Source organism: Coloeus monedula (assembly GCF_965178545.1).
Source record: "Coloeus monedula genome assembly, chromosome: 12".
Classification (NCBI taxonomy): Eukaryota; Metazoa; Chordata; class Aves; order Passeriformes; family Corvidae; genus Coloeus; species Coloeus monedula.
Window position 1 is genome coordinate 11588058 of NC_138792.1, and position 22383 is coordinate 11610440.

Below are 22383 nucleotides of genomic sequence, written 5' to 3' on the forward strand. Positions count from 1 at the left end.
TGAAAAGTACCCTGGTCATAGGTTTAAATCACAGCAATCTGTAAAGCAAACAGTAATGCATCAGAGGAACCAAAGCCCAGATAAGTGCAGGGTAGTGCAGTAAGCCAGGCCTTCTTCAGCTCCCATTATTTTTACTTTATCACAGCAACAAAGGAAGAGAGGAGGGGAAATAAAACCAAACCCAAAAAATCAAAAAAAAGCAGCAGCACATGTTGTCCTCTTTTACAGCATCTGAGGTTTGAACAACTTAATTCTTATGGTTTGGCTTCTTCACTTCAAGTGTTGTTGTGTAACTGCAGGATCTAGGAGTTGTTCTTTGTTCCTTTATCTAAAACACCTACAAAAACCAGCTCCCATGTTATATTTGTTCACCTTTGTAGTTGTTATGCAAGCCAAAGAGTAAAGAACACAAAAATTTTAATTAGGAAACAACTCTCCACACAGACTTTGTTGGTACAACATAGTTATAAGTACATCTACAAACACATACAGGTTCTTTGGACTATGATTTTTTAAAATATATTTTATATGACAATGCAAACAAATCCAGAAAAAACCAATTACTTCAAACTTATATAGAGGTAGCTGAACAGTACTCTGTCCAGTGATATGAGAGTATAACTTTTCATTTCAAGTTCATTACAGTGCACAAAAGGATGTTTTACAAACAAATGGAATATACAAGTCCACAAAACTTTTTATTTAAAATGGCTTGATAGATATATTTCTGGCACTCTTGTAACCACATAGCTTGATGGAATTAAATTGGACAAGTATATGGTTCCAAATTAAGACATCTTACACAGATAGTCTTTTGCTCCTCATTTTTGTACTTCTCCCGTTCCTCATCAGGGAATTATAGAAGCTATTACATTGTTTTTGCTACACTTCTGCTCTGTAAACCTTTGTTCTGCAAATTGAATGTAAAGATTAAAAGGTGCATATGTTTTATATTTATAAAATATATGGCTATGACTATTAAAAAGCTCAAGAATGGCAATAACAGAATACAGGCACTTCTATGTGAGGGTTACTTTAGACCTTATGAAAATCCAACATTAGTAAGCACTTCACATGATACCTGGATGAGTAAGTCAATGTAATACTTCAGGTTTTTATTATCCACCATTTTAATCCTATCTGAGCAGATTCGTTTCTTTCTTCTTTCAGACAATATTTATTTAACAAAGTGTTTTAGGAGAGTGACTTTGCTCAAACTACCATTTTTCTATAGCCATAAGACTTTCAGTGGTTTACTGGGCTTTGGAATAAACCCCAGCTCCTAAACTATGTGCTGTACTAGTTACAGGTTCAGTTGTGAATTAAATGAGAACTAAGCAGGGGTTGAAAAAAGGGACTGTGTTCATCTGATGTAGGACTTGGGGGAAACGGGGAGCACTACCCTAAGTGCATAGTCCACAGGGGTTTTATGCACAAAAACCCTATAGTTAGTTTTCACTTTCTTCTTTAAATAAGTGTTTGTGAACATGTTCTCCATTTCTAAACATTGCATTTAAATACAACTTCTGTCTGTCATTGATTTAAACACCAGTAAAACTTCAGCACCAAGTAGAAATCATCAAAAAGAAAATTTCTCACAATGAGAACAATCAGCCATTGGAACAATCTTCCCAGGGAAGTGCTGGATTTCCCAACATTGGACACTTGTAAGATTTGGCTGGATAGCCTGCTGGACCATCTTGTCTAGACCATGCTTTTGCCAAGAAAATTTGGACCAGCTGATCTTTGAGGTTCCTTCCATCCCGGGATTCTATGATTATATGAAAAGACCATCTAAACCAGAACTCAACTCTATGAAGCTCTTTCTCTACAGCACAGATTAAGACAGACCTGCTACATCCAAATCCACGTGCTTTTTTTTTTTTTAGACTAAAGCAATCTTTGGATTAGTAAATCCATGGTTGAGGTGTTCTGTCAGTAAGTAGTCATACAGGACAGAAGGATGGGCTGAGCAACACATCAGCCATTCAGTCTGACAGCTGGTATCTCTTATTGCTACAATATAATGGAAGATATCAGCACTTAAAGTAATTACAGAAAAAAAGCAAGAGGAACTTCTACAACTAACACCAGAATGTCACTTAAGACTTAGCTTAAAGGCCTATCACACCATTTTATCATTTTATTATTAAAACTACTGAACTACTGTGTAAGCAGCCTATGCATTACTTACGCCCCCACAACGATTAATCAATACTTCTGACCACACAGGAAATGCAAGTTTGAGTCATGATTTGGTTTGTTCGTCTTTTTTGTTTTTAGCAGATGAGCAAGACTGGTTATCAAACTGGCTTTGGTGTCTAGAAAAATGTGAGCAGCCTAAATAAAATACTCCCCCCCCCAATTAGCATTTTATTTGTTCAATGTTGTTTCTATAATTAAACTGAAGGTATTTTTAAATTGGTTCAACTGTTTATTCATGCCTGTGATAAATGTTGCATTTACGTCCTTGTACTTATTTATGCAACTGAAAAAAAATCAGTGATAGTGTGGCATACCTAGATTTTTGTGGTTTTAAACATCATTACTGAAACTTTACCATCTCAATATAATGAAGGCTAAGGGTATTCCTTCTCCAGTTTTTCCTTGACATGTTTGTGTTCTCTAGCAAATATCTTTCTCAGTATTGTTTTTCATTTCTGATGGAATTTGTAGACTTTAGCCATTAGTCTAGGATGTGTGTGGCCATAGAGCAGCCCCAGAGAGAATGCTATTGTACATGTACAGATGGAATTTTGATTTGTTGTGCATATGCAGATCACCTGTGTGCATTACATGCAGTAGGTCCAGTGTTTCCAGGTTGCAACAAATGCACTGGGCATTCTCAATGCAGGGCATGTACACGAGTCTCTGCTTAGGAAATTCTGGCAGCTTTACTCAAGGCTAATATTCAAGGCAGAAAAGACAATATTCATTTTAAAAATCAAGGATTCTTTCCATGACAGTTTCTAAAACAATAAAATAGAATGAGTATGTAGAAGACATAGCATGCAGGGTAAAAAAATAATGACATCAGTGAGAAAGAAGTTTAAATAAGATATTTAAGGTCCTTTTCTCACAGATAAGAGTAACAAAAGTGGAAGCTTTTTTTCCTGTGGGAGCAATATGAGACCCTTATGCTCTGCAGTAGTGCGTAATGGCTTGTGGAAGAATTGCATTTAATGCAGCTTCACTTCCACACAAGTAGAAATTGCTTTGTTGTTGACTTACGAAGACAAAATGCCATAGCAGGTGTCAGCCACCATCACTTGGTACTGTTCAGAACATGTAGGTGTTTTTATACATTGTTTACAGCATGCCAAGTACCACCCATGGAGGAAGTGCAGCAATCCAGCAGTATGGAAGGAAGTCATAACATTTCTAAAGTAGCTCAATGCAAACAGGATACAGATTCCATGAGCACCACAAGGGTGAAGCATGTTTGTCTTCCATTTGTTTCTTTGGTACCCTTATAAAAAAGTTCTAGAGAATTTAACAAAATGGGAACAAAGGTAGCTTTCTGGAAACATAACAGTATGGAAATTACTTTTAACTAATAAATATTCTGATGAGCTAATGGAAAAGCACACAAAAATTATATTAAATTCTACCACATTTTTTTTCATAGAGGCATGAAATGGCAGAGCGCTATCCTGGGTAAAAAAACCAAATAAATTTATGGCATTCCATAACAGTCTCACTTCATTCTAGTTTTTGCCACTGAAAAGGAAAAGAGTAGCTTAGAATAAAAGGCCCGGTTTTGCTCACATTGAAACCAGTGAAAGTCATAATCAGATGAAGGTAAGAGCAGTCCCAGAAAGTGGTACACTGTAAGCAATAAAAGCAGCAAAACAACTGTATGAACTGTTGATTTAAAAAAAAAAGAAAATCAAACCCAAGATACTTCCTGTTCTCATTTCTGCCCTATTTTTACCTGCTTTATAGCTAGAAGTAATCATGCTAAAATTCACTTGCTTTCCTTGGGAGATAACTATTATTAGCAATGCTACCCAATCTCTTAAGAGAAAAGTAATGGCTGGGTAGAGATTTGAAGCTAACAGAAACCTGAAGATTGGGGTGAAATAAATAGCATTTATTACAACATATTCCTTCTTATGTGACACATACTGCCCTCTGAGTCCTACAGTTCAAAATAACTCCCCCCTCCCCCTCCCATAAACACACACTCCAAAGCCAAATCCCACCAAACAATTAAAAGAAATAAAACTCATCTTAACAGCAACAAGAGTTGATGGAAAAAAAAGAAATCTATGTATTAACCTACAATGAAATGACACCAGTACTTCCAGTTTTCTCTAGGATAAGCCAATTTTCATATACTGCAGCTCTTTCTTCACAGTTGTTTGTAGCCATTGTCCATTTTTGAAAGAAGGAGTTCAGATACAAATTCAACTTCAAGTTACTCTGTTTGGTGAGATATTAGGGGATAGATCCTTCTGTCACCACTATGGTCAATTCCCACTGACATCAACCACCAGTACTTGAATTTGTGCAAGCACTTAAACACTTATGCTTAAGCAGATGCTTGACTGGTTGGTTGTATCAGGAGCCTCGCCACAAGCATAGGATCAACCTTCAACAGCTCTGCTTGAATTAACTCAGACAATCTGTGTATTCAAAGACTTCAAGGCAGGATGCTTTGAGGGGGTTCTTAAGCTACGGTAGAACTGGGGATAAGTAGAAAAATATTTGAAGTATTTGAACACAAATAACTGAAAAATTAACAAAGCAGTTGCTTGTGCACTGCTAGAATCATAATTTTTGCCCCCAGTCATAAATACAGGGTAAAAACACTATAAATAGAGCAGCTCACTTTCCTTTAGTGAATGAACACATAAATAATATACACTTTGAAACAAAACAATCATAGTGCAAAAATAAATTATCAAACAGAAGTTGTGAACATTATTTTACACAATGCTATATAAAACCTGAACCATTTGAATAAAAGACTTTGCAGTTCACTGAAATAATGCATTAACCTTATTGTTTCTGCTTCACATTAAACTGCACAGTTTATCTTTTCCACTAAAAAATAAAAATAAAATAAATTAAAAAAAACCTTAATATTTTTAAAAGGTTTATGGCAAACAAGATCACTTTTTGTTCTATCACATTTGTTACTAATTTAGCAGTGCAGTGATTGAATACTCGTCTCAGTTCCAAATGGAAACTATTGAAGTATCCATAAACATCCCCTGCTCTTTATAACTCATTCTCTTTGAAATTCAGGCTTGAAACATCCTGACACTCAAATCTGTAAGACATTATTGCAGTTAGATGAAGTTACAAGAGACAGTCTGCAGTCAAGGACTGTGGGAGACTTCCCAGCTCTGCTCCTCACCATCACCGTGATCTTGTACGAGACATGAATGTAAGGACACGTCTGATGCCATTCAAGCGGTCTTTGAGGGATTTCATGGCAAGGAATGGGAGCTGAGCTCTGTTCTCAAGTGGAAGGACAGCCAGGACCCACCAGCACCAGGCTGGCCCATTGGGGTTAGCCTGCAGTCAGTGGGGAAAAAAAAAATTAGAAGTCAGGATTCATACAGCTAGTACGGTCCTATTCTTGAGGATTTAACTCTGAGAACACAGTTTTTGATAGCAATGTAGCAAGTAGATAATTTCATTGCCAGCCTAATGGCTTGTGATTACAGGTTGGCCTGAAACAGATTACAAACAAGTGGCACCTTTCCTAAAAATAGGATGTAAAAGGCATTTCTATTAGTAACAACAACATATAGGCTGGGCCTTCTACATTTTTTTAAATCTATTTTTCCCATATGTTATTACTGACCCAGCTCTTTAGGATTCCTGCCTTCCTTCTCCATACTTTATGACACTATTTAGCTCTTGTTGTTATATTCTGTTATTTTAGGACCCCACCATTTGCAGTCCTTTAACAAAAGTAACAAGTTTCCAGTTGCCTATTTATTTCTCAGTCATTCAATTGGGGAAGTAGAGCAGGCAAAAAGGCAGTTCAGTCTCCTGGGATTAATGCAGTGAGATAAATAGTCTCAGAAAGTTATCAACATTAAATATGAGCTTTTTCTTTGCAACTGTGCTACCACAGGTGTGTGGCAACAGAATTTAGAGGCTCAGTTTATGTGGGGTAAATGCAGAGTATTCATATTTTCATCTTAGAACACAATGCCTGCCAGCTTATCGGATATCCCTGCTATTTCTGTCTCTAAAAGTTACATAAGCCACTGATTCTGGATACCTGTGGGTCAGGATCCTTAGCTGGCATTGGACCAAAATGACTGAGAATTCGACTTTTGAGTGCTTGCTTGAGGGAGTTAAACCACATATAAGCCTGATCATAGACAGAGTCATGGAGAACAAGTAATGCAACATACTCTTGTCCTTGCACCTGGAATGAGAAATGAGAGGGGGAAGGTTACTGTTAGTTCAGTCTGCATGCTGGGGAAGGCATAGCATTTTTAGGATTTTCTGGAGTGGGTAGGGGAAAGGAAAAGGAAAAAAAAAAAGCATGCCAGAAAAGTTCTGGGATAAATACTGAGAGCTCATTTGGTGTTTCCCCTTCTGATGCCCCTTTCCTACCCAAAATTTTTACTTTACCTGTATTCTAAACCAAAAAAACCTATTTGTAGAATTAGCACTTTCTGGATTGTTGTATCAAAAAACCTTTACACAAACATCATGCGAAAACGGAAAAAAGATGATGCAAAGCTTTTTTTAAAAAAGAAAAATCAGTAGAGCCTCAGAGTAGACATTTTATCGTCCCTTTGCACACCAAAAGCTCTTAAGAATTAACACGAGCAATTTTGAAGGTTATGGTGCACCCAATCCTGCTGCTTCTTACCTGAATGGAGATTTTCTAACTGGCTTCCATAAAAATGGTGTCAGGTTCCCCCTCCACCCTCTTATAAATTGCAGTTATTCTGTCCAGAAGAGCAGCAAGATCTCGTCCTGGATTCACTTAACCTTGTCCTCTGATAAATACCTCTAGGAAACACTCTTCAGTACATCGGCAGTGTGTGTGCATGCATGTGCTAACTCTTATGTTTCCCACCTTAACCATGAGCAGTTATTAAATACCACAAATTTGGTTTATTAGAAACTTCTACAAAGAAAGAAAAACATGAAAACATACATGCTTAGAATTTCACATGTAATATGGTTTAAATGAAATATTTCTAAATTTACCTTTTGATCCTCAATGTACTCAATATCTGCTGTATTATATCCATCCCGCTGGCTGTGCTGGATCACCTTAAATCTCCTCTTGCCAATGCTGTCTACAACAGAGCGACCATCAGCAAAGAATTCAACATTTCTTATCTCCAGAATGCAGCCATAATCTGCAAACCTATTGAAATCAGAACAAAAGCAAGTAAACAAGTCTTATTCTCTCCACCCTGAGTTCCACAGAGCTGCCATACAGCCAGTCCCTACCACAAAGGTATTTACCAATGTCAGCTCATTTCTATTGTTCATAGCACTGACCTGCTGTAGTTCAAATTATACCACAATTGTTTGCAAAACTATCAGGAAGATCCAGACTGTCTAATCTGATTAATGCTAACTGGATGTTTTGGAATACAGGGAACATCTTATGAAATTGAAAGTTATATAGCTCAGAAGCACGCTTTCTCCATAATCCTAATATGTTCAAGTCAATTTGTACAGAAGGACAAGTGCAATTCAGAATAGTAGCATTATGGAAGGACATGGAAATCTATGAAGAAAAATGTTTTTGCACAATTTCAGCAGATTTTACTTTGCAGGTGGGTATTTTCTGCAAACTGTACTTTTCACAGTGTATACATACCCAGTAGGTTTATAGCATAAAAAGAAGGGAAGAAAGCTAAACAGAGTCACACATTGAAGTCAAATTACCTAATACTAACTGTAAATGGTTCAATGTAAATGCTCAGCCAGTCCTTATGGAGGTCCTGTTATACGTCTGCAGTCTCCACTATATTCAGAACAGTGACAATATAAAGAGATCCCATAGTTTAGAAGAATTAAGCCCAAGAACACACCTTACTGCCATTTCGATTTCTTGTGCCAAAACATTCAGTAGATTGGAAAGCAGCAGAAAAATACACTTTCTTTTCATGTGTTACAGGAGGTCTGCAGCTCAATCACATATTACACACGTTCAGCTATGAGTGTTTTGAGAGAACAGACCGGCATATTAGTCAGAACCCAAGTGCCCAAGAGAAAAACTTCAGTCTCCTCAACGTCTTTAACATGCATGATTAGGAAGAAACTTTCTCTACTGGAAAACTACCACAGATATTACAGCCATGGACCTTTCTGCGCCTCTCCACTGGCTTGAGACTAAGTGGGTACCTCACATGGTCCAAGCTTTTCACTCACCCCTTGACAGGGTCACTGATGCACATCCCAAACTGTTTGGTGCCAGTCTCCATGCACCTCCGGATCATCAGCCGATAACACGGCTCAAAGATGTGCAAAGGACATGGGACTGTAGGATAAGCCATTGTACACACAAATATGGGAACATTCTTATTTAGGCTGTAAGAAAGAAAGAAAGGAAAAATCAGATATGATGTTTTACCACACAACTGACTAGCTATAAAACACGTAGTAACATTTTTTTTTAATTATGACATCTTTAAATAGAAATTATAACATCTTTAGAATAAAATTCTTAATGAAGTAAGCAAAACCTAAAATTATTTTCCCTTTAACTGACTAAATACTCTAGAAAATTATATACTACTTAATAGCAGACTAATTTTTCATTAAGATTTCTTGATTTGCTAGTAAAAGCATTATTGTATCTCTAGTATTGCTTTTATTTATTTCCTTTAATCCCGTTTCTTCCCTATCCAGTATATTCCAAACCCCATCCTGTGGGACTACTTCTACCTATTGTCTCACTCTCTGCCTTTCATAGAGGTCCACTGAAAGCAGGCACATTGCTTTTTACTTTGTTTATAAAGCAACCTTCTGGATTTCTTCTACTTCTCTTTACTGTTTAGCACAGTGTCCAGTTTTATGCTCACTCAAGCACGGTTTCACCTGGACCCTGTTCTCCGATATCACACGATACAGAGAAAGAAGCACCATCAGCATCTCAGCTCGTGTTCCACAGCAGCCAGAGCCATTCACAGCCAACAGCAGCAGAATTAGAGATGGGATTTTACAGAAAATGGATTACATACTTGGAAAGCTCTGCTATTTCCTCTTCATAAATCTTCCTCCTTTCAGTGAGTTCTTCTGGAAGATATCTGGCTATTAGCTCCTCCATTAGCACTGTTTTACAGTATTTCCTCATAGCCAAGCACTGCAGTAAGAACACACACAAGCAGTTAGAGAGAACATCCAGCACATCACAGTGTACACAGTGTATGGTCCCTGTGAAAAGGGAGTCATCCATTACCCCCATTTACTGATTTCTGTGATTCTATCATCTGTTAAACTTGCCAGTGAAGAGTCAGTTTTTTAACTATTCCCTGTGTTACAGACATTTACTTAGGAAATTTGGAAAGTAAAAATCACCTACAGATTTTTTAAGTACAGGCCTGGTCCTAAGGTTTGAACAGAGACTAGCCATGCTTGGCCACTCACAAGATCATTTTAAAAGTCACATTCTTCCCAAGTTATGCAATATTTCTTTTGTGTTGGGAAATATCAAGGCTGTCTGCAAGTGAAGTCGTTCCTATCACTTGCATTTGAACTGATGCTGAAAAAATCCAAGGATTACCTCTGAGAGCCCTTCCTTGCACAGGGGACATTTTGGGTTGTGATCCAGGCATCTCTCCAGACATTTGAGACAGAAGGTGTGTCCACAAGGTGTAGTGACAGGTTCATAGAAGAGCCTGGATTGGAAAATCCAAGAGCAAAAAGACAACAATATCGTGTACTAAAGTAAAAGAAAAAAGTTGCTACCAAAAATAGCTGAATTCATTCACTAACTTAACTACTGACTACTGCAGGGATAAAGTTGCTTCTTGCTTTTAATTTCTTCAACCAACTTTTGTATTTACTCAGTTTACAGACTTTTTTTATTGCCACCCAACATGAAAGGCAGCCCATGAACTTTGACTTCAGTGAATGTGAGGGACAACATTGTCACGAACTTCCAACAAGCCAGTATTTAATTTTCCTCTGTGTGAGCAATAAAGAGAACTAGAAGTTGGACCATCTGACTTCACTAATGAAATTGAGCAATGCCTGCACAACTATTACTGTGGAAATGTTATGATTACTTGTATTTGTAGAGCTAAGCACAAAATACCTATTTGCAGTAATAGCCCACATCAGTAACTGCAATAAACAGGGACTTGGCAGCTCTGGAATAAATAGCGGAGCTCAGAGATCCTGGAGGTCTTTCCAACCTAAAAAATTTTATGATTCTATTATTGCCAGCTCTAATAGGCATTCCTCTTTTTTATTGGGGGGGGGGGGGGGGGAAGGGGGGAAATAGAGTTTTTAACCTTCAAGTGACTGCTTTTCTGGAAAATGAGAGACAGGAAGTTCATGCTTCCTCTGGAAGAATATTTAAATATATAAGGCCAGGTCTTCAAAGTATCATGGTACCTATTTCTTTACCCATTCCAAATACCTCTGTGACACTTATTTTCATGTAAAGATTTTTTTCCTTATTAGGATTATGTGATATTGCAAAGTCATGATTCCTTGTCAATAAGGACCTTAAGGAGATGTAAGTAATATAGAAGTTTTTTAAAAAATAGAAATAATTCAAAACTAGAAACTAAATTGTCTGGAACATACTGTATTTTACAACATATTGTCTAAGCATTTTAAGGTTTTTAATATTAGTCTCATTATAATTTAAGTGAATTAATAATTTTTCTTTAAAGTATTAGTTTATCAAAACAGTACACTATGCTCTGTTAAACATGTGGAAATTACAATACATAAACCCATGTTTATTAGCATCTTTAACAAGATGAGTGTATTTAAGAATGTAATTGGCTTTTAACAAGACTGCTGTAGAGAGCTTATTAAATGTCATTAGTTACCAAAAACATTGACATTTAAGCAATGGAACATATAAAATAGTATCTGAAATGCCACACCTATCTTATTGCAACTTGACAGTGTAACTCAAAACACTTGTTAATTGTTTCACAAACAGAAACCTCACTTAAACTATGCAAAACACTGAATTCTACCCCATGTTCCAGTAAGTACTGCATTGTATATGTAATAATTTAGTAGGGACTGACTTCGTCTGAAATGTAGCATAAAGACAAGATACTCCTGTTAAGATTCCTGAGTCTGCCCTAGCTCTTACAAAAGCCAGCAGCTGCTTTTCCTAACAACTCTAAGAGGACCTGAACAAGCTCCATGATTTGCAGAAAGAAACACTACACATCAAGATTTCTCATGACATTATTTTGAGCTACTGTAAACAGCAGAAACTAAATGGCAGCAGAACAGTGCTTCTTCTTTGCTCACCAGTAAGTTGCTTTGACTACCTTGTATTTTCTGCTTGCTGCTGGAGCAAAGGTAGATCAATAACATTTTGGCCACTTCATCAGACAAAAAGGTTAATAACAGCTCCTGCAGTTAATTGTGAACAGGTCACTAGGTTACTAGGTAATTAGCCCAAAGTATCTCAGGAACCAAATCCCCAAAACACTTCTGAAGCACATGGCAGGAAATAATTACAATCAGTCTGCATAAATAACAAGAAAGATCTTATGAGAGCTTTCCTGAGCACAAGCCTTCCTTGTGCAGTGATGTTACAAAGCTAACATCTTTCTGAAGGCAAGGCCTGGATTTGTGACTGCAATTACAAGTGCAGCACCTATACCATCCTCTATACTGTAAGGGAATCAGTAATCCTTGGGCTAATTCCTTTACAAATGTATTGTAGTCTAGTTCTTTCTGATTTAACATAGAGGATGAGAAAGTAGGACTAATTAATTTTATTTAAAACATCTGAAAAATGCTTTGTGGACATGATGATAAACAAGCAGAATCACTAAACCACTAAGATTAATTGTGTGGCTTTCTGTTAGAGGAAAGTTTTGCTCTTTGCACTATGGAGTGTTTTGACAGCTGCATAAACTTTTGGAACATATTTCAGCTGTAGACAGGGAGAGGGGGCAGATCTGATTTGTTCCAAGCAGAAGCAAATCATACAATACAGCAGTTGGTCCTCAAAGCTTTCAGTTTGTCTGAAACAAATTGAAGCCCCCTCTTCTGCATAGAAACAACAAAATCCAGATTTCTCAAAACACAGACCTTCAAGAGTACATCCCTAAAGAGAATATCTGCTATTTAAGATCTAAAAAATATTGTGCAAAACTAACCCCAGCATGCATTATAGATAAATCTGGGTAATTAAAAAAAAATAAGCAACCTAAGCAACACTCACTGCAGTGAGTGCACACCTTCCCAATATTTCTAAGTCAGTAAAAACCCCCACATAATATATTTGCCAAACTTAAAATGTTTTGTAGAAAACAAGTAGTAAAACAGACGCAGTTGACAGCTCCTACTTGTTTTACTAAGTCATTGCTGCTCCCAAGAATAACTGTTGTTTAACTGGAAGAAGAAATCGTCAAGCAAATGGAGTGACTGCCTCAGTAAAGTGAGGAAAAAAATCTCTTAAGCAAGAGAATTAAAACATGCTCTTGTTTACTCGCAAGATCCTCCTATTGCAATAGCAGCAACAGAGTACTTCACATGTAAACTCAGAATATTCATTCGATGTGGTCTCTAGGTATTTTGTGCTTTTTGTGACAAACAGCTCTACAAATTCCCAGATGACAAACTGTGGGTTTGTGCACTGTTCCAGTGGCTAGGTGGGTGCCAGTGATGAGCGTAAATCTTTCAGACGCCTTCACTAACTTGCTTAACCTGCATGTGACTTTGTGTACCCTTTCCAAAGCAATCGCTAGCCCAGAGAAGATTAAAGAGTCCCCATTCATCAACAGTGCTCAGAGCTAAAGGTCTAGAAATGCATCACTGGAGTAACAGTCACAGTAAAAGCTAATTTCATGTCACAGGCAAAAATAAGTACCAAGTAAGCTAGAAAATCTCTAGGTCATTAAAGGGAAGAAGATACAGCTGGAAAGCTATAGATATCTGTGAGAAAATAACACACCTCATACACAGGGAGCAGTCCAAATCTGATGGATCCACAACTTCAAATGGAATATGTTGTCCAGTACTATTTCCCTTAGCATCAACTGTGTCTATCAACAAGAAAAAAAAAGGATAATGTAATTGAACAGAACTATGCAAGCACAATGCTATCTCATGTATTTACACCAGCATATGATGTTTAAATGTGTCTTGTATATACTTGCAACTTACTGAACCATGAAGCATCATTAGAGTAATTTCTATGCAAAGCTTCAAATTCAGCCTTGGCACAAATCAGCACATCTCCCCTTAATTTTGGTCACACTATACCCACTTACAGAGGGTTCAATTTGGCCTTGTATTAGCAAACAACGTCAAAACACTTTTTGTTACTGCTGAAAGTCTAAAGTGAGACAAATTCTTCTCTCATACCATTGTAAATATCTCCCACAGCATGAAAACAAGGCCAGATATCAAGAACAAATAGAGTTTGTGCTTTTAAGCTTTTTAAATTGTTGTAGAAAGTGGTAAGACCATGTGAAACATTGATGTTCTTTAAAAGATTCGAGCTCTGCTGAGAAAAGCACATGACCCAACCTTCTTTGCCCCTTTTTAGACTTTTTTCTCCCTACACACAGGAAAGATTCCACATCATGCATGCCTTAGGCATGATTAGGCAAAAGAGAAAATATAAAAGGCAAAGTGTAATTTGGTCCCTCTTTGTCTGAATCTTACAAAAGAAAAGTTACCATGGATTGCGTGCCATGGAACCTGTCCTGTGTATAATTAAACATACCTTTCTTCATCAGTTTGCAGGGCACCTCAGCATTTCGCATCTCCTCAGAGCAGCACTTCCTTTTCAGGAGGCTGCATTTCTCAGAGATGAGAAAAGTAGACTCTGGCATGGAGGTGAATTTGTTCTCCTCCTCCAAACAGTCCTTTTTGCTCTCTGTAATTTGTATAGATTTCCTCAAACTACCAGAAGTTGTTACATTTGGTTCCTCTTGAATGGAAAAACCCTTTTTTTCTTCCACATTGACCTGTGTGAAGAGAGGACTGACATTAGACCAATCTTCCAACAACTTGGTAAGGAAAAAACTCAACCTGTCACAAATCTTTAATATTATGGATCACCAGGAAGGACTTTGTAGGTCAAGAAGCAAGAGTCTGAGAATTGCTAATCCTAATTAAAAAAACCCAAACCCCAAAACGCAAGCAACGAACAAACCTGATTTCCCCTCCCCACCATTGAGTACTTTCGGCCCTTTCGTGTGGCTTTAAAGCTTGAAGATCATGAAACTGGATTCAGACAGAAATGTGGCTAGATCTCACATTAAATATATTGTTATCACTGAACCTATGGGAAAAATGCATATTGTTTATATCATGATGATGGTATCAACCAATAGAACAACAAAAACAATGTCAGTTTATTTTAAGGAAGCAGTAAAAACACACAAATTTTTAAGAGAGAAAATGCCCAGAGCTTCCTCTTGCAAGGCAGATTCCTTTCTCAGAGGACAAACCACTCAGGGTTTATCCCATTATGGCCAAAGGACATCCTGTGAGCAGCCACTGTGCAGGACATCACCTGTCAGCTTTGTAACATCAACTCCCTGGATGGACCCGAAAACAAACACTGTGGATTGTGATCAGGAGCTGTGGTGACACATAACATGCAGAAAGATGAGTGAACTGTCCCTCGAATGACTTTATGAAAGAGTCATGCTAAAGGGTTGCTTGTCAGAACATCCTAACAGCCTTTCCAGAGGGCAATGTCACTGATTGTTTCTTTTCAGTCTCAACAAGGCTGCTGAAAACTACCACTTTTGTTTGTAAGGACTAGCCAAGTTTTCTCCTAAATATACAATATATGCAAATATATGCAAACCCCATCCCGAAGTTCAGGTTTCAGTGAAGCAGAAGTGATCCCTACAAACCTATCAATGTAAACCTCTACAGCCATTTACAAAACTACAGCTGCAAAACCAAAGTTATGAAGTAGCTAATATATCTTACGTAGCTCTACAACAACTTCTAAATATTGTACAGACTGAGTATGGGATGACTTTGTTACTGGCATCACCAGTTATAGCTTGAGTTGAAGCTCTAGATTTTAGCATTTCGCAGCTTTCGAGGGCATCTAAATCCAATCTACAGAAGCCCTTTTCCACTACCAACTACCTGAAAGACCTAAAGACAATTACAGGAGTAGAACCCACTCAATTCTGACATAAAATTTATCAGAACAGAGGACTTCTATTAAAGAAAGAAAGTCAAATAAGGAGACTTTGGTAAGTCAACACTGTTTTGTATGTTCTGAAACTCAGTAAAAATTTGAGAAAATGTGTCCTCCTATCTCCCAGAGGCAAAAAGGAGAGAAGGCTTCCCAATATGAACACAAAACACACAACAAATTAAGAACCACACATCAGACTTGATCTTTACCTTGAGCAACCTTTGTAGGTTATGGCTGGTGCCTCCAGATCCCACTGAATTTAGGAGATTCCCCTTTAATCTAGAGTGATGTGACAACAGCTGCAGGATATCGGGTAAGTGTTCCTGAGCATTTCCCGGGATGAGTGAAAACAAACTAAGTAGAAGCTGTGATATAAAACAGAACACTTCACTGCTTAGTTCCTTCCTTGCAACCTCTAAATGAAAAAGCAAGTAAGGGAATAGCTGAAAGAAGCATCCATGATTTTGTTAAAACCATTTAAAGAGCCCTTTAAACTAGGGTAGGAACAAAAAGTGCAAGAGCTAATGCAATACAGGCCAAACAGATAGCAAGAAACATTTTCAGAGTTAAAAAAGCCCACAGAGTTATTAACCACTCTCTGTGATGTGACACACACATGCCTTTGTCCTCTTTGTCCTGCAGTTCGGGGCTCGCTAGAAATTATTAACATCTTTCTTAAATGTTTTTGGGTTTTTTTGCTGCACATCAGCTTTCACTGGAGTTTACTAGTACAGAAAGCACTCATCTCACAGGCTTAATCCAAGATCAGTTGGGTAAATGTGTCTGATATTGTAAACTGTAGCTATTTTTAATTCACTTATGTGAGAATACAAAAAAGGTAGGCAGTAGAAAAATGCTATTTTTTCATTTGCTATAAGAAAATAAGTGAATCTGTTTCAAGTAGCAGCTTGAAGCCCCTTGTATGGCATAGCTTACCAGATGATTATTTAAGGAAAGAAACAGAGCTGAATAGAAGATTCACACTTCAAAAACTAATTTCAACATACTGCTGAGGTGATCCTGCTGATGCCTGAGGAAGCCACATGATAGCTGAGATTTCTATTTAAAGCCAAAAAGGATTTCACAGGATCACACTATGTCCAAACTAACACAGGCAGACAGTTAATACAAGCAGAACATCACAACTGCACCCAAAGAATTTGGTACAACAAAGTATGTCATTGTTATGCAAACAGCCTTGGAAATGACCCAGTAAAATATTGCATCATGGATCAACTCTGTGTCTGATGAGTGCACGAGTGATTCTTTCAGTTATAAGAAGTCTAGTTTTTCTCAGAACCTCACTGCTCAGAAATTAAATGTCTTGGAAACAGCTATCTGGAGTCAGAATTTAGAAACATATTTGTTTGCTTCTGGTCTTTTTGCTCTAGTGCACAGAAAGTCTCCCAGCATGACTATGAGCACAAATCATGACACAATGACAATGAAAGACTGCATGGAACCCATTGGGGGAAAAAAGCAAACAAAACCCTTAAATATCCGTGACAAAAAATCCTCAAAGGAGGCTGAAATCTCAACCATATATAAATGAGATAGAAATTTGATTTCACTACAACCATTCAGGTTATACTGTGTTACCTTCATGAATAGAGTTTTACTGTAAGAATTCTACTGTGCCTTTAGAAAGCCTTGTCTGCTACAGCACATGGAAACCCCAACTTTCCCATCCCACCAGTGATTGAGAATGGCATAAATACACTGCCATAAAGGAAAATAAAACTATTATATTTTTATTGTCATAAGTAATCACTGCAACACTGAGCCTTTTAGCTATGACAACAACAACAACAAAAAGGTCAAACGTCCAAATACTGATCTACAGGATATCAGAGATTTGAGGGGTGGGCAAAACAGCCATATTCACAAAAGCCATGTAAGAATTCATACACATTGTAGGCTGCGACTGAAAAAAGCCTCATTGCAGATTCTTTTTTTTTGCTTATTTAGCATTAATTATTAGCAACCCTAAAAAACTATTTTAAAACTGCTCTTCCTTTGTCGACTGCTTCCTCTTTCACACCTCCTGCACACACTGACACTTGGGCAGCACGACTGGCAGTAGGAAGAAAGCTGCTGCTCCCAAGTGGAGTTTGATGAGTGCTGCGTGTTGTGTTCTGCCAGTCAATGGCCTGAAACATCATTCAGTAGCAACTCCCCCTCTTGTGCACTCCATCACTGGTAATAGATTACCAGGCTAGGAATCAGATTAGAAATTTGAGAATCACAATAGTCTGTGGGTGGCAATTATTAACAATTCAGTTTTCCTTCAAATTTGCTGATGCTAATGCTGTAACTGTTTCCACTGAGTGGCAGCTGAGTATATTTTCTTGCTATCTTTCTATCTGCAGATCAGCAATACACAACTCAAATGTAAACAACAGTCTGGATTTATATTTCCATCCAGCTCTCTGCAGTGATGAGAGAGAAGAAAAAAAATCTTATCCTCCTTTATAAAAGGCCACTAAAAACAATTATGCAGTTCCAGATGATTTAGGGAAACTCACCTTTTGGGCCTCAGACTTGGCCATCTTGTTCCCAGTATCTAGAGCAAGGCAGAATAGAAACTCCCTTAAAGCTTCCTCTGTTTTCCCCAGATTAGCTAATGCTTGTCCTTTCCTTAGGTGACCCTGCAAGGAAACACATCCACAGCTGCAGCTTTTGTCAAGAGAATATGCAATAAAACCACAGTGAAAGTACAAAAGATCTTTCTGAAGAAAGAAAAGTTAGACAGGAAAAATCACTATAACCATGTCTTACAGCTAGACACCACCAGTGTCTGGGTTTCTAAACATAACAGTTCTCAAAACTATAAGCATAAACAGGATATTCTCCAACTCATGCAAGTATGATTCTCACAGCACCTAAGCCCAACTGATCTTGGAAACATCCATTTCCCCTACATGCACCTTCTAAAATAGTCATTTTGTTCTTACAGAATGATATAAGCACAGCATTCAATTTTTCGAGAGTTCACAAAATTGATAGTCATCCAAGTTAAAGATAATAGCCTTAGCTTACTCTCTAGGACTAGCACTCTCTTCCTTCACCTCAGGAAGCTAAAGAATATCATGGTTAAATGTCTGTAATTGTGGGAGTTCAAGAAATTACAGGGCTTAAAGCTTCCCTCAGATTCCACTGTCTGATCATTCTAACGGTTTCCTATCAGGGCAGTATCAAGGCCTTAAAAAAGTACAGCTGGAGTCAGCACTTACTTTCAACCAGTATGGCTGGAGCTTGCATGCTGTTTCTGCATCGTGCAATGCATCTTCACAAGCTTTCAAAGTAGAGTTAATCTGGGACCGGTTGCTATATAGTAAGTGGTCATTTGGAGCTGTAGGAAATAGAAAAAGGGGTTGATTAAGTAAAAAGAAATTAGTTACATAAGCTTTAGTCCTTAATTTTTACTTTTTTTAAACACATGTTGGTGCTTCCAAGTTGCACAAACCCACAAAATATCCAGTTTTTAAATAACTATGTACTAAATTAAATCTGGAAACCTCTTCGGACAACTCCAGACAAAATGCCAGCTATATGTTATATAACTGCAGAGAACATTGCACAAATAAATGCTGAGACACTCACACAATAAATTACCAGCACTGATTGGGGATCAGAGGGTTGGTGGAGACATTTAAGACAGCAGGAGGAATGCAGTCATACTGTAGGGAGGAGTTTCAAAAGTTCAAAATTTGTAGCATGAAAGTTTTTAAGTGAGAAATAAGGGTCTTTTCATGCCAGAGCTTAAAACACTGGAAAAGAAGGGACAGCATGAATAATCAGGTAGCGCTACACTGATCACCAAGTTACACACACTGTATCATCGAGACACGGCGTGTGCTGGGGGGGAATGCTGGGCACTTTTCTTGGGAACACTTTCATTTAAGTGAAATGCTTCTCTCTAATACCTTGCATTTAACTTCCACTCATTACTTGCAACGTGCAAGTAATAAGTGAGTCACTTTTCCTCAAACTGCATGAGAAGGACCGCATCAAAAGTTCTCCCTGCACAGCCCCGCAGGCGCTCCCCGGCGATGGGGCGGGAGAGCCGGGGCGGGAGAGCCGGGCCGGGCCGGCCGGGGGTGCGGGACAAGCCCGATGCCCGGACACGCATCCCCGCCGCTGCCTTTGCGCTCGGCTGCGAGCGGCTCCTCCGTGCACGGGGGTGGTCGGCGGGGATCCCCCGCGCCCAGAGCCCTTCCCAGGGCGCGGCGCTCAGCTCCCTCCCGGCTCCGCCAGTTACACAACGGCGCCGGCCGGGGGGAGCCCAGCCGGACCGCAGGCTCGGGCTTATGCAACCGCTGCTCTCCTGACCCAGTTTCGCCGCGGGCTGAAGAGCCGCGACCCCTCCCTGGGGCTCCACTCCGGGGCTGTCCCGACACCCACCCCAGGACCCGGCCGGGGGAGCCGGCGGCGAGCAGGAGCGCGGCTCAGGCACACTCCCGGGACACCGGGGTACTTCCGGCACAGCCCAGGGCTCGGCGGGACGAGGGGCGCCGGAGAGGCCGCCAGCGAGCCCCGGCCCATGGAAAGTTATCTCCCCCGGGGCGGAGCCGGGGACTAGCACCAGGCAGGGGAAGCCCTTACCTAGGCTGACCGCTTCGTTGTACTTCTGCAGGGCGGCTTGGAGCTTCTTCTCCTTGTAGAGGAGGTTCCCTTCGTGCCGGAGCTGCGAAGCCTTCACTTGGCAGGGGAACCACTTGGTCAGCAGGTTACTGAGGATGACATTGACCCGCAGGAGTTGCCCAGCCGCCGTGCCGCCCTCCTCCTTGCACAGGACGCAGCGGGACTCGGGCGCCCGGTCCCTTTCCAGGCACTGTTTGCAGAACGTGTGTCCGCAAGGCAAGGAAACGGGCTCGAAGAGGAAGCCCTGGCATTTGCGGCACCTGAAGACGTCCCACTCGCGGGGTGCCGCGGGCTGCCCGGCGGCGGGCAGCCCCTCTTTGATCCGGACACTCTGCGCCAGGCACTCCACCAGCTTCTCCAGCTGCTCGGCGCGCAGCTGCTGGTGGCGGGACGCCAGCTGGTACAGCGGTAGTGCCTCGTGCAGGCGCCCGCCGAAGGCCAGAGCATCCGCCCGTCCGAGCAGCACCTGCCACTCGGGCCCCAGGCCGCCGCCCGGTGCCTCCAAGTTCTGCGCCTGGAGAGCCCCGGCCGCCAGCTGCAGCACCAGCTGGGGCTCGGGGCGCGGCGGCAGGTGCGAGCCCATGGCGGCGGCTCTAGCGCGGCGGGCAGCGCGGGACGCCGGGGCGCGCGGGCGCGGCGCGGCCCCGCCGGCCCATGCTGGTGCTACCGCCCCGCGCCGGGAGCGCCCCGCGCCGCCGCCGCCGCTTATATAAAGACGGGCACGTGACGGCGGCGGCGGCGCTCATTGGGCAGCGCCCGCAGGTTGTTACAAAACCAGGCGGTTTTGTAACGCGTCGGCCCGGCCCGCGCCGAGAGGGGCTGCTCCGCTCTGGCCCCGGCTCGGCTCCTCCACCCCCTCGCATACCCCGTCCCAGCGGCGCTTCCCCCAGGGTAGGGGGTTTGAGCCGTGCGGAGAACTGAGGCACTGGGCTGCGGAGAGCTGCCCACCGAGCACACCGTGCTCGGAGTTCGGTTTGACCCGCTGGTCTGCACCGGCGTCTCGGTGAGACACGGAATTCGCTCTAGGGTTCGGTGTTTTGGTACCTCCGATAATGCGAAAGAAATATCGGCTCTAAGTGATTTTGAAAACCGAGAATGCCATTTCCTGCTAGAACTGGAATAATGAAGCTTTGTAGCTACACAGTTAATCATTCTCTTTAAGGGGATCTACGTAGTAGTGGAGCTATTTTAATGTCAGGTAGTCTTCGTTTTAGAACAACTAAGGAAAACACTAGAAGCTAAATGTTGTGTTTATTTAGTTTTGCAGTGTGGCATGTTGCACAGCTCTACCTGTTCGTGCCAGATTCTAGATGAAAAGCATATGCCTTCTGATGTATCTTTGTTTTACTTACGAGCAGCTCTGTTGACCGTTTAAATCTGCACGTTCCCACCAATTCTTGTTAGATGTGAGAGTTGCACTAGTTGTGTAACTGTCTGTGCTAAATGTAGTCTAGGGAGAAAATCACCTGTGCTACTACAAAGAAGAAGCTGTTCTTCTAAAATAAGTTGTGTAATGCTTTTTGTTTGCAGCTTTATGCATATTTACTGCCACCAGAAACGTCCGCGTTATGTATACACACACTTACATTCTAAAAATATAGAGCACTTTTCACAGTGTCTTAAAATCCACTGCAGAATTTGAAATTTCTGATGATAGCCTACTACTGATATAATCAGCCTCCCCATGAAGCTCAAGAGAGGGGATGAAGGAATTAATTTCCATTTTCTTACTTACAGAAGTGTCTGGACTTCCCAGCTTAGACTAGGTGAGCTAAGCAGGTGTTAAGGGACAAGCCCTGTCTGTGGAGTTTGAATGGACAGGAGAAAACATGAAAGAAAGGAGAGGTAACCTGAGTTTTTCAAGACCTTGTTTATGGAGGATACTTGAGAAAATTCAGATAAACTTAGATTTAAAGTGAAAAATTAGTTTAAAACTGCTTAAAATCTGGATTTTAACCTTGAATGATACACACTTTGAATTAATAATGAGGGCTAATTTTGTGATGTTTATGTGTCCAAGTGTAGGCAACATTATGCTTATACAGAAAATCAGATATGTACCTGGAAACAGAAGCCAGCCATCAGACCATTCAATTGTCTTTGATTCCTGTGATGTGAAGACATTTTGCATCTGCCAAAAATTTGGCCCTTGTCTCTAGGGTTCTTGAATCTCTAAAAAAAAGAAAGAAAAAGTTTAACACCTAACTGTTGTTCTCAAGCAAACCCTTTAATTAGAAAAATAATGGAATAACCACTGGTTTCAGTACTTCTTTCTGCCATCACTTAAATCAGACTACAATCCAAAGTACGGCACAGCCTGCCAGCAAGTAATCCAAAGAAAGGTGGGACAACAGAAGCACTTAAAATTTCAGTTAAGTATGCTTCAGAAGAATTAGAAAGAATGAGCATTTGTGCTC

General features: G+C 40.3%; 1 protein-coding gene across 2 annotated transcripts; it reads right to left on the reverse strand.

The window, feature by feature from the left end:
- Positions 1–392: 392 nt before the first annotated feature.
- On the reverse strand, positions 393–20634 carry LONRF3 (LON peptidase N-terminal domain and ring finger 3). Of its 2 annotated transcripts, XM_082289547.1 has the most exons (12): positions 19928–20634; positions 18556–18674; positions 17848–17970; positions 15532–15687; positions 13880–14123; positions 13103–13193; positions 9725–9839; positions 9183–9304; positions 8371–8529; positions 7192–7354; positions 6245–6394; positions 393–5526 (listed from the first exon to the last, which is right to left on the reverse strand). In XM_082289547.1, the coding sequence occupies exons 1-12, from the start codon at positions 20547–20549 to the stop codon at positions 5368–5370; spliced, it is 2223 nt and encodes a 740-aa protein (XP_082145673.1). In that variant the 5' UTR covers positions 20550–20634; the 3' UTR covers positions 393–5367. The 2 variants fall into 2 exon arrangements, with proteins under 2 accessions (XP_082145673.1, XP_082145674.1); XM_082289548.1 differs by lacking the exon at positions 15532–15687.
- Between the last annotated feature and the right edge of the window lie 1749 nt (positions 20635–22383).

Excerpts from the sequence above, each read along its gene's own strand:
- LONRF3 (XM_082289547.1), bottom strand. The coding sequence starts at position 20,549 with ATGGGCTCGCACCTGCCGCCGCGCCCCGAGCCCCAGCTGGTGCTGCAG. Across the intron at positions 9,840-13,102 it reads GACTGCTCCCTGTGTATGAG|GCTCTTCTATGAACCTGTCA; the intron begins GTGTGTTATTTT and ends TTTCCAATCCAG. Across the intron at positions 6,395-7,191 it reads AGTACATTGAGGATCAAAAG|GTGCAAGGACAAGAGTATGT; the intron begins GTAAATTTAGAA and ends TTCTCATTCCAG.